This window comes from Orycteropus afer, unplaced genomic scaffold, assembly GCF_000298275.1.
Source record: "Orycteropus afer afer isolate SDZICR_OR568_19922 unplaced genomic scaffold, OryAfe1.0 scaffold00366, whole genome shotgun sequence".
Lineage (NCBI taxonomy): Eukaryota > Metazoa > Chordata > Mammalia > Tubulidentata > Orycteropodidae > Orycteropus > Orycteropus afer.
Genome location: NW_006921953.1, coordinates 1,216,392 through 1,229,812, shown reverse-complemented (window position 1 = coordinate 1,229,812; position 13,421 = coordinate 1,216,392). Strand labels below are relative to the sequence as shown.

General features: G+C 39.5%; 1 protein-coding gene across 1 annotated transcript in view; it reads right to left on the bottom strand.

Annotated features, from left to right (window-relative positions):
* The window catches only part of ZNF346 (zinc finger protein 346), a 112,576-nt gene that overhangs the window by 3,609 nt on the left and 95,546 nt on the right, over positions 1-13,421 (bottom strand). The window contains exon 6 of the mRNA XM_007952941.2: positions 4,019-4,112. Coding sequence (XP_007951132.1) covers positions 4,019-4,112 — 94 coding nt within the window. The remainder of the gene's footprint in view (positions 1-4,018; positions 4,113-13,421) is intronic.

Below are 13,421 nucleotides of genomic sequence, written 5' to 3'. Positions count from 1 at the left end.
TGGGCAATCCTACTTCCGTAGTGATACTGCCTCGGAAACCCAAGGAGGGGTCGCTATGAGTCGGGGCCGACTCGACGGCACATAACAACAACAACAAGTTTTCCTCTGATAAACTTTAGTTTTAGGTTTTACATGTAGGTCTTTGATCTATCTTGAGCTGTTTTTTGTATATGGTGTGAGTATGGACATTGTTTCATTCTTCTGAAAATGGATACCCAGTTTGGCCAGCATCCTTTGTTAAAGAGACTATCTCTTCCCCATTTAATGGGTTTCAGCTCATTGCTGAAGATCAGTTGTCCATGGGTGGATGGACCTATTTCTGGGTTCTCAATTCTGTTTCACTGGTCTATGTGTCTGCTGTAGCAACATCAGGCTGTTTTGACTATTGTGGCTGTACAGCAGGTTTTGAGTGTGGGGAATGAGAGAGCTCCGACTTTGTTCTTCTTCTTCAGTACTGCTTTGCTTATCTGAGGTCTCTTTCCTTTCCATATAAAAGTAGTGACTGTTTTTTCCATGTCTTTAAAGGATGTTGATGGAATCTGAATTGGGATTGCATTGAACCTACAGATTGTTTTGGGCAATATTGGCATTTTTACAATGTTCAGTCTTCCTATCCATGAGCATGGTATATTCTTCCATTTATGTAGGTTTCTTATTGTGTCTTGTAATAGTCCTTTATAGTTTTCTTTGTATAGGTTTTTTGTGTCTCTGGTAAGATTTATTCCTAAGTATTTAATCTTTTTGGTAGCTATTATAAATGGTATTTTTTCCTCATTTCCTTTTCAGAGATTTCTTTATCGATGTAGAGGAATCCAATTGATATTTTGTATGTTGATGTTATATCTTGCCACTTTGCTGAATCTTTCAATTAGTTCCAGTAGTTTTCTTGCTGAGTCACTTGGGTTTTCTATACACAGGATCATGTCATCTGCAAATAGAGATAGTTTTATTCTTCTTGGCCAATTTAGATGTTTTTTATTTCTCCTTCTTGCCTTATTGCCTTGGCTAGGACTTCCAATATAATGTTGAACAGAAGTGGTGGTAGAGGGTCTCCTTGTCTGGTTCCCATTTGCAAGGGGAATGCTTTCAGTCTCTCTCCATTGCAAATAATGTTGCCTGTTGATTTTGTGCATATGCCTTTAATTATGTTGAGGAATTTCCTTTCTATTCCTATTTTTCTCAGTGTTTTTTTTTTTTTTTTTTTTCTTTTAATCAGGAATGGGTGTTGGATTTTATCAAATGCCTTTCCTATATCAATTGATATGATCATGTGGTTCTTTTATGGTTTATTTACATGATGGATTATGTTGGTTGTTTTTCTAACATTGAGCCATCCTTGCACACCTAGTATAATTCTCACTTGGTCATGATGCATTATTTTTTTTGACATAGTGTTTTATTCAATTGGCCAAGATTTTTGAACATTTTTGCATCTATATTCATGAGGGATTATTGACCTATAATTTTCTTTTTTAGTGGTGTCTTTGCCTGGTTTTGGTACCAGGGTTATACTTGTTTCATAAAATGAATTTGGGAATATTCCATCCTTTTCTATATTCTGGAATAGTTTGACTGGTGTCAGCTATTGTCTGAATATTTGGTAGAATTCTCCAGTGAAGTTGTCTGGGCTAGGACTTTTCTTTTTTTATGATCTATTCAATTTCTTCTTTTGTTATGGGCTGTTCATATTTTCTACTTCAGTCTATGTTAGTTTAGGTAGGTCTTGTATTGCTTATCAATTTTTTTAAAATCTGCCTTTACCATCAGTGGGAGGATCCAAAGGATCAGAAACATATTGGTCTTGGTTCCTACTATAGAGCCAGTACCCAGAACAGGACCTAACACATAACAGGTGCACAATAAATACATGTTGAATCACTGAAAGCTTATCTCTAACAGTGTCTTTTACTTATGTTAGACACTTTATATATACAGTAAAACCTGAGAAAGCTGGAACTCGTATAAGGTGGAAACCTCTCAGAAAAGGAAAACTAAAACATTTTTCACTAATTGAGAACAACAGAAAAGCGCTAAGACTGTACCCTGTCAAAGGCAGAAAACTTGTGAGACCTGGAAAAGCAAGGTAGTCATGTTGAATTCTGGCTCTCAAGGTTTCACTGTTTTCTAACCATCACATCAGCTTGTAAGGTGAAGTTAATTAGTTCCATTCGGTAGTGGCAGAGCAAAAAGAAATGGACTTTGTAGTCAAACAGATTTGAATCCTGGATCTAAGTATATGTGTGACCTTGGCCAAGTCACTTACCCCACCTGAGGTTGGGTTTCTTTAGGTTGCACAAGAGGGGTCTAATTCAGAGCTGCTACTGAGAATTAAATGAGATTTAAGTAGGCATTCAACAAACGGTAATTATCATTATAGCAGAGGAATGAGAGGCTCTGAGTGGTTCACTAACTTACCCAAAGACACATAGCTGGAAAGTGGTAGGAAGAGAGCAGTAAAAAACCATTAGCATTTTCAAGTCTGGGTAGCTCCATGGCAGCACCAGGAGCAACCTAGGTGCTGGTGCTCTGGCTGACTCCAGGTACTCTGCAGAAATCGCCATCAGCCAAACTGCAAGGAGGTATGCTGAGATACTGCGTGAGCCCCAGGCTTGGCTGCTGGGGCTTGTCCCAAGGCCATACCTAAGATAAGACTCAAGGGCTGAGCCACAGTAAAGAGGAAGTCAGCTACAGTGTGGGAGAGAAGACTATAAGCAGAGTAACGGAAACCAAGGATATTTTTGGTTCCAACACACTGTTTCTACCACCTTTAACTCATTTGGTGCAATAAGCAATGCAGAATCAACCACCAATGTCAAAGAAATCATTTCAGTAGATTTGCCTGACCGCAACTCAGTTTCCTCATCTGTAAAAGGAGGAATAAATAAGATGACTCATAATACTTGGCCCACTGTTCGCAGCACACATTTCGGTTCTGAGAGGACCGAACAGAACCATGAGGGATTCTCCTGGCAGGCCTTCTCCTTTTCCTCACATGGTACCACGACTTCTCAGCATGATGCCCAGGGAAAAGCATGGCTATAAAATCAAGAGGCCTCTTTTTGAATCAAAGCTCTGGCTCATGGCATCACTTTGAACATTGGTTGCCTGCATTTGTAGATGAGGGTAAGAATCCTTTCCTCCCAGGGCCACTTACTATGAGGATTACCTGAGAGAATTTTCTTGGCATGTGGGCTCCAAAAGAATAGGGGCTCAATGATTATTGGTCATTTTTAAGATTATTGGGAGCTGTGAAACAAGCATGACTGTTCACCCATTTCCTTCAAGGCAGTTATCAAGATCTGTAATTACTAGCTGTTTGCTTGCTAGTTGTCTGTCTCTCTCATCAGAATGTTAGGTTATAAGAGCAGGGACTGGGTCTGTATTGGGGATTATCAGAAGGTCTAAATATGTATTTGATCGGTGAAAGGAAGAATCTGGTCACATTTGGCAATTGCCTATAGAGGGAGCTCCTGTAATAACACTGATGGCAGCAGAGATTGGGGTCTTCAGGGCAATGAGATAAACACTTCTCTATTCAGTGTAGTGGGAGCTCTGGTGGTGCAATGCCTAAGACATTTGACTGCTAACCAGAAGGCTGATGGTTCAAACCCACCAGCCACTCCTTAGAAGGAAGACTGGGCAATCTATTTCCATAGAGATATCACCTCAAAAACCCAAGGAGGGGTTGCTATGAGTTGGATTCAACTCGATGGCAATGACTGATTTTTTTTTTTTTTTTTTAAAAGGTCAGGAAATCTAGGCATTATTAGGGGACCATCAAGGAAATTTATGCTTCTTTACTAAAACCTTTAGTCCAGGAGGTCCAAAGGTTGGGGAGAAGCTGATGGGAGAAAAACTTACAGAAGAGACACTTCTTTCTGTTAACTGATTTATCTTCTGGTGACTGAGAAAAAGCTGCCAGGGTTCCATTTCAGCCAAGGAGAAGCTATCTTAGTTCTGATTCAGAGGCCTTGAGCTCCTGCTGTAGACCCTTGAATTTCAAAGGATGGTTACTCACTGGTTCTTGTGCTTGAAGCCGCTGACATGAGCTTGATATTGTTCTATGGAGTTCAGCACTATCTTACATGTCTTGCAGGGGTAGCCTTTCCCAGCTGCTGAAACAAACACACATCAAAATCAAGATGTTTAGTTACCTAGTAAGCAGGACCTGGGGACTATTACTTTTGATAGGATGTACATACAGATGGCCTTCTGGGGACTGATGTGTGGAGCAAGGTCAAGTGGTAGGCCCTGATGGTAATCCCAGAAGCCTTGGTGCTTAGGAGCACACTGTGTGCCTATGTGCTCCTTAGGGTTGGGGACCTCTTTATTCTCATTTCCTTCTGGGTTCCCAGTCCCAGCCCAGAGTAACTGTTTGCTGAGTAAATACAGAATGACAGAACAAAGATGTGATATTCTGTGTAACTGTGCTAAGTGGCCTCATTAAAGATGCCCTTCACTGAGAGGAGACTCTGGGAAGATGCCACTCTCCTCGGGCTTGCAATAACAATAATTAATGTTATGAATGCCTGTTATGAAAATCAATGTCTTTCTCTCTGGGGGCTCATAGACACCCTGACTACCACAGATACTCCAATGACAAAGTGGCCTTTTCCCACAAGGTCTATCAGAGACAGCACAGGTCAAGAGCCAAGATATGAGGCTGGACTTCTGGTTCTGCCTTTGTGTGACCTTGGCTAAAGCCCTTTCCTTCTTATCCTCAACCTTTTTCAACTGCAAACCACTTAAAGCACAACTTATAATCACAATATTTATAATTTAAAAATGCTATTTACCAAATACCTGATACATGCTGTTAATGTCACATAATTTTGTTTGCTCTGTATAATAATCTTTGAAGATTATTACTAAAAAGAAAAGAAAAGAAATTGCCGATTGAGTCAATTCTGACTCATAGTGATTCTGTAGGACAGAGTGGAATGGCTCCATAAGGTTTCCAAGGCTGTAGTCTTTATGGAAACAGACTGCCTTATCTTTCTCCCCTGGAGTGGCTGGTGGGTTCAACTTTTCAGTTAGCAACCGAGGCACAGTCACATAACCAAGAACACAGAGCTAATAAGTGGCAAATTCAGGCTTGACTGACTGCAAAGGTTGTACTTATTCTAGCATGCCTGGCACTGGCTATATAAGGCTGCTACACAAACTATGTAAAAGTCCCTTTGACTCTGGTATCTGACAAATTATCTGCCACTCTACAGTACCACAGTTTTGGAGTGAGATCACCTTGGTTCAATCCAAGCTCTATCACTTAGCTGTGGGACTACAAGCCAATTACTTGAGATTTGATTTCCTCATTTGTAAAAGTGGGGTTTTCTGAGATTCAGGCTCTTCACCTATAAAATGGGGTTAATATTAGTATCAATCTCATGAGGTTATTGTAATGATTTAAATAAATGTATCTGGTATATAGTAAGTAGGCAATAAATGTTAGCACTTAAGACTATTTCTATTCTACTTTTCTAAATTCTGTGAGTCTTGCTGGCAAAGAGGGAGAGGCTGAGGGTATCTTTTAAGCCTTCCATAACAACTTCAGCTACTGAAAACACAGACAATCGCCTCTACTAGAATAAGTAAGCCAATGTTTTGAGTTATGTTTTGTTTCCTTGTATCTTCAGGTGTTTTCTGGAAGACATAGCTATCCTTTTAAAGGAGAAAATTATTGCTTTCACAATTAGAGGTCCTTTTTAGACAACAGGGAGCTCTGGTGGCACAGTGCCTAAGGCATCTGACTACTAACCAGAAGGCTGGCGGTTCAAACCCACCAGCCACTTCTCAGAAGATTGAGCAATCTACTTCCATAGTGATACTGCCTTGGAAACCCAAGGAGGGGTTGCTATGAGTCAGATCTGACTTGATGGCAGTGAGTTTGGTTTTGTTTTTGGTTTTTTAGACAATATGCATGGTTCAACTCTAACAGAGAAAAGCCATCACAATATGGAAGTGGGATGTGGGGTTGGTGTGAGGATGGTAACCACCAATGGATAAGACTCACAGACACAAGATTACAACAGCCCACTTACTAGTGCCAGGGCTTGGGCATATTTATGTTCATATTTAATATGTTCAAATATTATGAACATATTTATGTTCTTGGGACCTTACAATAACCATGTAAGACCCTGTAATAACCTCCATTTCTCAGAGCAGGAAAATGGCTCAGACAACTGATTCCCCCGGGTCAGAGCTAGGATTTGTATGCTCGTCCAACTGTGAAGCCTCTGTTCTTCCTTCTGCACCACAGTCCTCTGAATTCTCCTATGCCCCTTGTGAGGTACAAGATCTCAGCACACTATCTGCTGACCTGCAAATAATATTCAAATAATCATTAGGGGCAACTGCAAAATCTACTAAGTTTTCTAAAGTAATGGATTTGTCTAATACCCATACATGAATTCATCTGCTTACTGTTTTGCAAAATGATTAATATTCTGGTTTATCTGTGTGATATTATGAAGTGTAACTCATTAGATCTGATATTTAAAGATTTGTTTATTTAGGAAAAAAAAAAAAGAATGTCACTTGCTGGTGTGAATCTCTCTTCCATCTTACTCTCTCTCCTTACGTTATCACTTTTATTCCCTCTTCCCTCTGCCAAGCCTTTTGTAAGAGCTGTCTAAACTTGCTTCTCCATTTCCTTGCCTCACAATCACTCTGCAACACCCTCATCCCCAACACACACACACACACACACACACACACGTTCTTTCCAAGGTCAATAGTGGCATTTATGTATCTAAATTTAATGGGGAAACTGGATAACTGGATGCTTATTAGACTTCATCGTATTTGACCTCTCAACAGCATCTGGTAGACTGATAACCCCCATTGTGTCTTTAAACTCTCCCAACCTTTGGCTTTCAGCATGCCATGTTCTTTTTCTCTTGTTGTTTAACCATTTGCACCACCACAGTTGTTGTTAGTTGCCACCATGTGTTAGAGTAGAACTGCTCCACAGGATTATCTTACCCAACCAAAAGGTTGTCAGCATGCCAAGCTTTTTATTTTTTCTCCTTCTTTGGTTGTTCTTTTCAGTCTCTTTGCTGTCTCTTGTTTTACTACACCATTAAATGTTGATATTCCAGCGGTCTAAATCCTAGACTATTAGTCTCTCTAAGGGATCTCATTTATTCTCAACCCAATTAACATCTATTAGGTTAAAAATAGATGAAGCTACCAATGTTCCAAGTTTCTGACCTAAAAATGGCAATTTTATATAGTTCAAACATATGATGGAAACACAAATTTCCCTAATCCATACTCTCCTTTGAGTTCTAGACCTGTATATCCAATTGTCTTTTTTTTTTTTTTTTTCCCCACTTGTAAAACTATACACATCTGCCAAATCAATATTTTTTTGGGTGTATAATTTAATGACATGAATTATATTAACTAATTGCCTATTAACATATCTACTTGGATGCCTCATGGTCATTTCAAATTCAATGTGACAAAATCTGGTCATCCTCCTGTAACTGAGTAAGCCTAAACCAGGGCACCATCTTTGACTGCTCCTTTCTTTCATCTCCAACACCTGATGGCCAAGTCCTGACGACTCTACTTCCTATGTACTTCTTGAACACAACTACCCTGTCCATCTCTTCCACTGCTACCTTAGTCTTAGCTCTCATGTAGAATATGTGAACCATTACTATAGACTCAACTATGGTCTCTCTTCAATAACTTTCCATACAATTACAAACTATTCTCCATACTTTAATGATGTATGAATAATACTTAAACTCTCAATGGTTTCCCAGTGTTCTTACAATAAAGGCCCAAGTCCTTAATACAATTCTGTAACTGGACACTTGCTCACCCACCTGGCCTCATTTTGTTGTACATTACGCCCTTTGCCCCACCACTTATCTGTCAGTTTGTTGTACTGTAGTGACTTGCAAGTTGCTGTGAAGCTGGAGGTTATGTCACCAGTATTTCAAATGTCTGCAAGGTCACTCATGGTGGGCTGTTTTCAGTGGAGCTTCCTGACTAAGACAGACTCGGAAGAATGAAGGGGTCATCCACTTCTCAAAGAATTGGCTAGTGAAAACCTTATGAATAGCAGTGAAACACTGTCTATTATAAAACTTTATGAATATAAGAATAGCCCTGAAACACTGTCTGATCTAGTGCCAAAAGATGAGCTCCTCAGGTCAGAAGGCACTCAAAATAAGACCAGGGAGGAGCTGCCTCCTCAAAGTACAGTCGACCTTAACAACATGGATGGAGTAAACGTTTTGGGACCTTCATTTGCTGATGGAGCACAACTCAAAATGGGAAGAAACAGTTGCAAACATCCGTTAATAATCAGAATGGGGAATGTAGGAAGTACTAATCTAAGAAAATTGGAAGTTGTCAAAAATGAAGTGGAACACATAAAGATCGATACCCTAGGCTTTAGTGAGCTGAAATGGACTGGTATTGGACATTTTGAACCAGATAATAATATGATTTACTATGCTGAGAACAACAAATTGAAGAGGAATGGTGTTGTACTCACTATAACAAAGAATGTTTCAAATTTATCCTGCTGTCATTGATAGGCTAATATACATACACCTACAAGGAAGACCTGTTAGTACTACTATTATTCAAATTTATGCACCAACGACTAAAGCCAAAGATGAAGAAATTACAATTTTTTTTTACTAACTTCTGCAGTCTGAAACTGACCACACATGCAATCAAGATGTATTGATGATTACTGGTGATTGGAATGCAAAAGTTGGAAACAAAGAAGAATCATTGGTAGTTGGAAAATATGGCCCTGGTGATAGAAATGACACTGGAGATTGCATGATATATTTTGAAGACTGACTTATTCATTGCAAATACCTTTTCGTCAGCAACATAAACAGTGGTTACACACGTGGACCTTGCCAGATTGAATACACAGGAGTCAGACTGACTATATCTGTATAAAGGGGTGATGGAGAGGCTTAATATCTTTAGCCAAAACAAGGCCAGGAGCTGACTATGGAACAGACCATAAACTGCTCATATGCAAGTTCAAGCTGAAGCTGAAGAAAATTAAAAGAAGTCCACAAGAACCAAAATATGACCTTGATTATACCCCACCTGATTTTAGAAACCATCTGAAGAATAGATTTGATACACTGAACACCAATGACAGAAAACCAGATGAGCTGTAAGATGATATCAAGAACATCATACATGAAGAAAGCAAAAGGTTGTTAAAAAGATACGAAAGGAAGAATAGACCAAAATGGATGTCAGAAGAGACTCTGAAAATTGCTCTTGAACAGAGAGTAGCTAAAGCAAATAGGAGAAATGACAAGATAAAATAGCTGCACGGAAGATTTTAAGGAGCAGCTCAAGAAGAAAAAGTCAATTATTATAATGAAATGTGTAAAGACCTAGAGTTAGAAAACCAGAAGGGAAGAACATGCTCAGCATTTCTCAAGCAGAAAGAACTGAAGGAAAAATTCAACCCTCAAGTTGCAATCCTGAAGGATTCTATGGGCAAAATACTGAACTATGCAGGGATCATCAAAAGAAGATGGAAGGAATACACAGTCATTGTACAAAAAAGACTATGGTCAATGGTTGATGTTCAATTGATGATATTCAATTGTTTCAGGAGGTGGCATATGATCAAGAACCAATGGTACTGAAGGAAGAAGTCAAAGCTGCACAGAAGGAATTGGCAAAAAACAAGGCTCCAGGAATTAATGGAATACCCGTTGAGATCTTTCAACAAAGAGATGCAGCGCTGGAGATAGTCACTCATTTATGTGAAGACATAAAGATAGCTACCTGGCCAGCCTAATGGAAGAGATCCATTATTAGTACCCATTCCAAAGAAAGGTGATCAAACAGAATGTGGAAATTATCAAACAGTATCATTAATATCACATGCAAGCAAAGATGATTAAAAAATGGTTGCAGCAGTATATTCACAGGGAAATTCCAGAAATGCAAGCTGGATTCAGAAGAAGAGGTAGAATGAGGGATATCACTGCTGATGTCAGATGGATCTTGGCTGAATGCAAATATTATCAGAAAGATGCTTACTTTTTTTTTTTTTTACTGATTATGCAAAAGTATTCAACTGGATGGATAACAAATTATGGATAACATCAAGAAGAATGGGAATTCCAGAACACTTAATTGTGCTCATGAGAAACCTGTACATAGACCAGGAGGTTGTTGTTCAAACAGAACAAGAGGATACTGAGTTGTTTAAAATCAGGAAGAGCATGCATCTGGGTTGTATCCTTTCACCATATTTATTCAATCTGTATGCTGAGCAAATAATCCGAGAAGCTCGACTATATGAAGAAAGCATTATCAAGATTGGAGGAAGACTGATTAACAACCTGCCATATGCAGATGACACAACCTTGCTTGCTGAAAGTGAAGATGACTTGATGAAGATAAAAAACCACAGTCTGCAGTACGGATTACACCTCAACATAAAGAAAACAAAAATCCTCAGAACTGGATCAATAAGCAGCATCATGATAAATGGAGAAAAGACTGAAGCTGTCAAAGATTTCAGTTTACTTGGATCCACAATCAACATTCATGGAAGCAGCAGTCAAATCTGCTGCAAAAGACCTCTTTAAAGTGTTGAAGAGCAAAGCTGTCACTTTGAAGACTAAGGTGCGCCTATAACCCAAGGCATGGTATTTTAAATTGTCTCATATGCATGTGGAAGCTTGACAATGAATAAGGAAGACTGAAGAGTTATGCATTTGAACTGTGGTGCTGCCAAAGAATACTGAAAATACCATGGACTGCCAGAAGAACGAACAAATCTGTCCTGGAAGAAGTGCAGCCAGAATGCTCCTTGGAAGTGAGAATGGCCAGACTTTGCCTCATCTACTTGGCAATCTACTTCCGTAGTGATACTGCCTTGGAAACCCAAGGAGGGGTCGCTATGAGTCGGGTCTGACTCGACGGCACATAACAACAACAACAATTTGTTAGAAGGGACTGTTCCCTGGAGAAGGATATCATTTTTGGTAAAGTGGAGGGTCAGCAAAAATGGATGGATTGACATAATGGCTACAACGTATACGGGCTCAAGTATAGCAAGGATTGTGAGGATGGTGCAGGATCAGGACCAGGTAGTGCTGCATTCTGTTGTACATGGCGTCACAATGAGTCAGAAATGACTCCACAGCACCTAATAACAACATGCTCTTTGCCCTGAGCTTTCCTTGACCCTGCACCCTCCATTTTGTTATCTCCTTTTATGTGCACATAGTACCATATTTGTCTACTTTCTACAACTTGTCAGACTTATAATTATGTACTCAATGCCTGTCTTCCTCTTATACTTTAAGCACCATAAGAACATAGAAAATACCTGTCTTGTTTAGTACCTGATATACACTGCCTGGCACATATTAGGAAAGAGTTCAACAAATACTTAATGGCTATGTATTAGCAAGACCAAAGCCATGTTTTCCAACTACTTATCCTTCTTCATTTCCAACTTTCACTTTTCAATCACCAGCAATTATCAATGCATCTTGACTGCCTGTTTGATCAATTTCAGACTGCAGAAGTTGGTAAAAGTCTTCAGTTTCTTCATCTTTGCCATTAGTGGTTTGTGTGTAAATTTGAATAATAGTCATATTAACTAGTCTTCCTTGTAGGTGTATGGATATTATCTTATCACTCAGAGTATTGTATTTCAGGATAGATTCTGTAGTGTTTTTGATGATGAATGTGACATCATTCTTCTTCAATTTTTTAATTACTAGAAGACCATATGATTGTCTGATCCACAATGTCCAGTATCAGTTCATTTCAGCTCACTATGCCTAGGATATTGATATTCAACTGTTCCATTTCATTTTTTACAAGTTCCAAGTTTCCTCATTTCATATTTCATACATTCCATCTTCTTCTCATTAATGGATGTTTGCAGCTGTTTCTTCTTCTTTGTAATTGTGCCATATAAATAAATGAAGGTCTCGACAGTTCTACTCCATTCACATCATTAATGTTAACTCTACTTTAAGGAGCTGTGGTAGCATAGTGCCTAAGGCACTTGACTGTTAACTAGAAGGCTGGCGGTTCAAACCCACCAGCCACTCCTTGGAAAGAAGGTTGGGGAATCTACTTCTGTAGTGATACCACCTCGGAAACCCAAGGAGGGGTTGCTGAGTTGGGTTTAACTTGACGGCAGTGAGTTAAACTTTCAGGAGGCAGATCTTCCCCAGCTGTATATTCAGTGCCTTTCACCTGAGGGACTCATCTTCTGGCACTGTATCAGACAATGTTCTACTGCTATTTATAAAGTTTCCACTGGCCAGTTTTTTCACAAGTAGATTGCCAGGTCCTTTTTCCCAGTCTGCCTTCATCTGGAATCTCTGCTGAGACCTGTCCATCCTGGGTGACCCTGCTGTTATCTGAAATACCAGTGGCATAGCTCCTAGCATGACAGCAACATGTAAGCCACCATGTTACAACAAACTGACAGATGAGTGATGGTATTTCACTGGAAATACCTTTTTTCAACAACATAAATGAGGACTATACATGTAGATCTTGCCAGATGGAATACATAGGAATCCAATTGACTAGATCTGTGGAAAGAGAGGAGGGAGAAGTTCAATATCATCAGTCAGAACAATGCCTGAACCCATCTGTGGAACAGACCATCAGCTGCTCATATGCAAGTTCAAGTTGAAGCTGTAGAAAATGAAAACAAGTCCATGAGAGCCAAATTATGACCTTGAGTATATTTCACCTAATTTAGAGACCATCTCAAGAACCGATGCGCTGTACAAGCACTAATGACTGAAGACCAGACAAGCTGTGGGAAGACATCAAGGACATCATACATGAAGAAAGCAAAAGGTCATAAAAAAGAAAAGACAGACCAAAATGGTTGTCAGAAAAGAATCTGAAATGTGCTCTTGAATGCAGAGTAGCTAAAGTGAAAGGAAGAAATGATGAAGTAAAGGAGCTGAACAGAAGATTTCAAAGGGTGGCGTGAGAAGACAAAGGATTATAACGAAATGTGCAAAGACCTGGAGTTAGAAAACCAAAAGTGAAGAATATTCTTGGAATTTCTCAAGGTGATAGAATGAAGTAAAAATTTCTCAAGCTGATGGAATGAAGTAAAATTAAAATACTGAATGATTCTATGGGCAAAAAATTGAATGACACAGTTTTCTGGTTACCTAGTACCGCTCCGACAAGAAATATACCACAAATGGGATGGCCTTAACAAATAGTTTATTCTCTCACAGTTTGGAGGCTTTAAGTCCAAGTTCAAAGTGCCAGGCTCTAGGGGCTGAGTAAAAGCCCCTCAACCTTGGGGACCAGCTCTGCCTCCTGCTCCCGGCCCACTGGAGATAGAGGCTTTTCTTCACTCAGACAGCTGCTGGCTGCTGAGGCTGAGAAACCCCAAAGCTGACAAG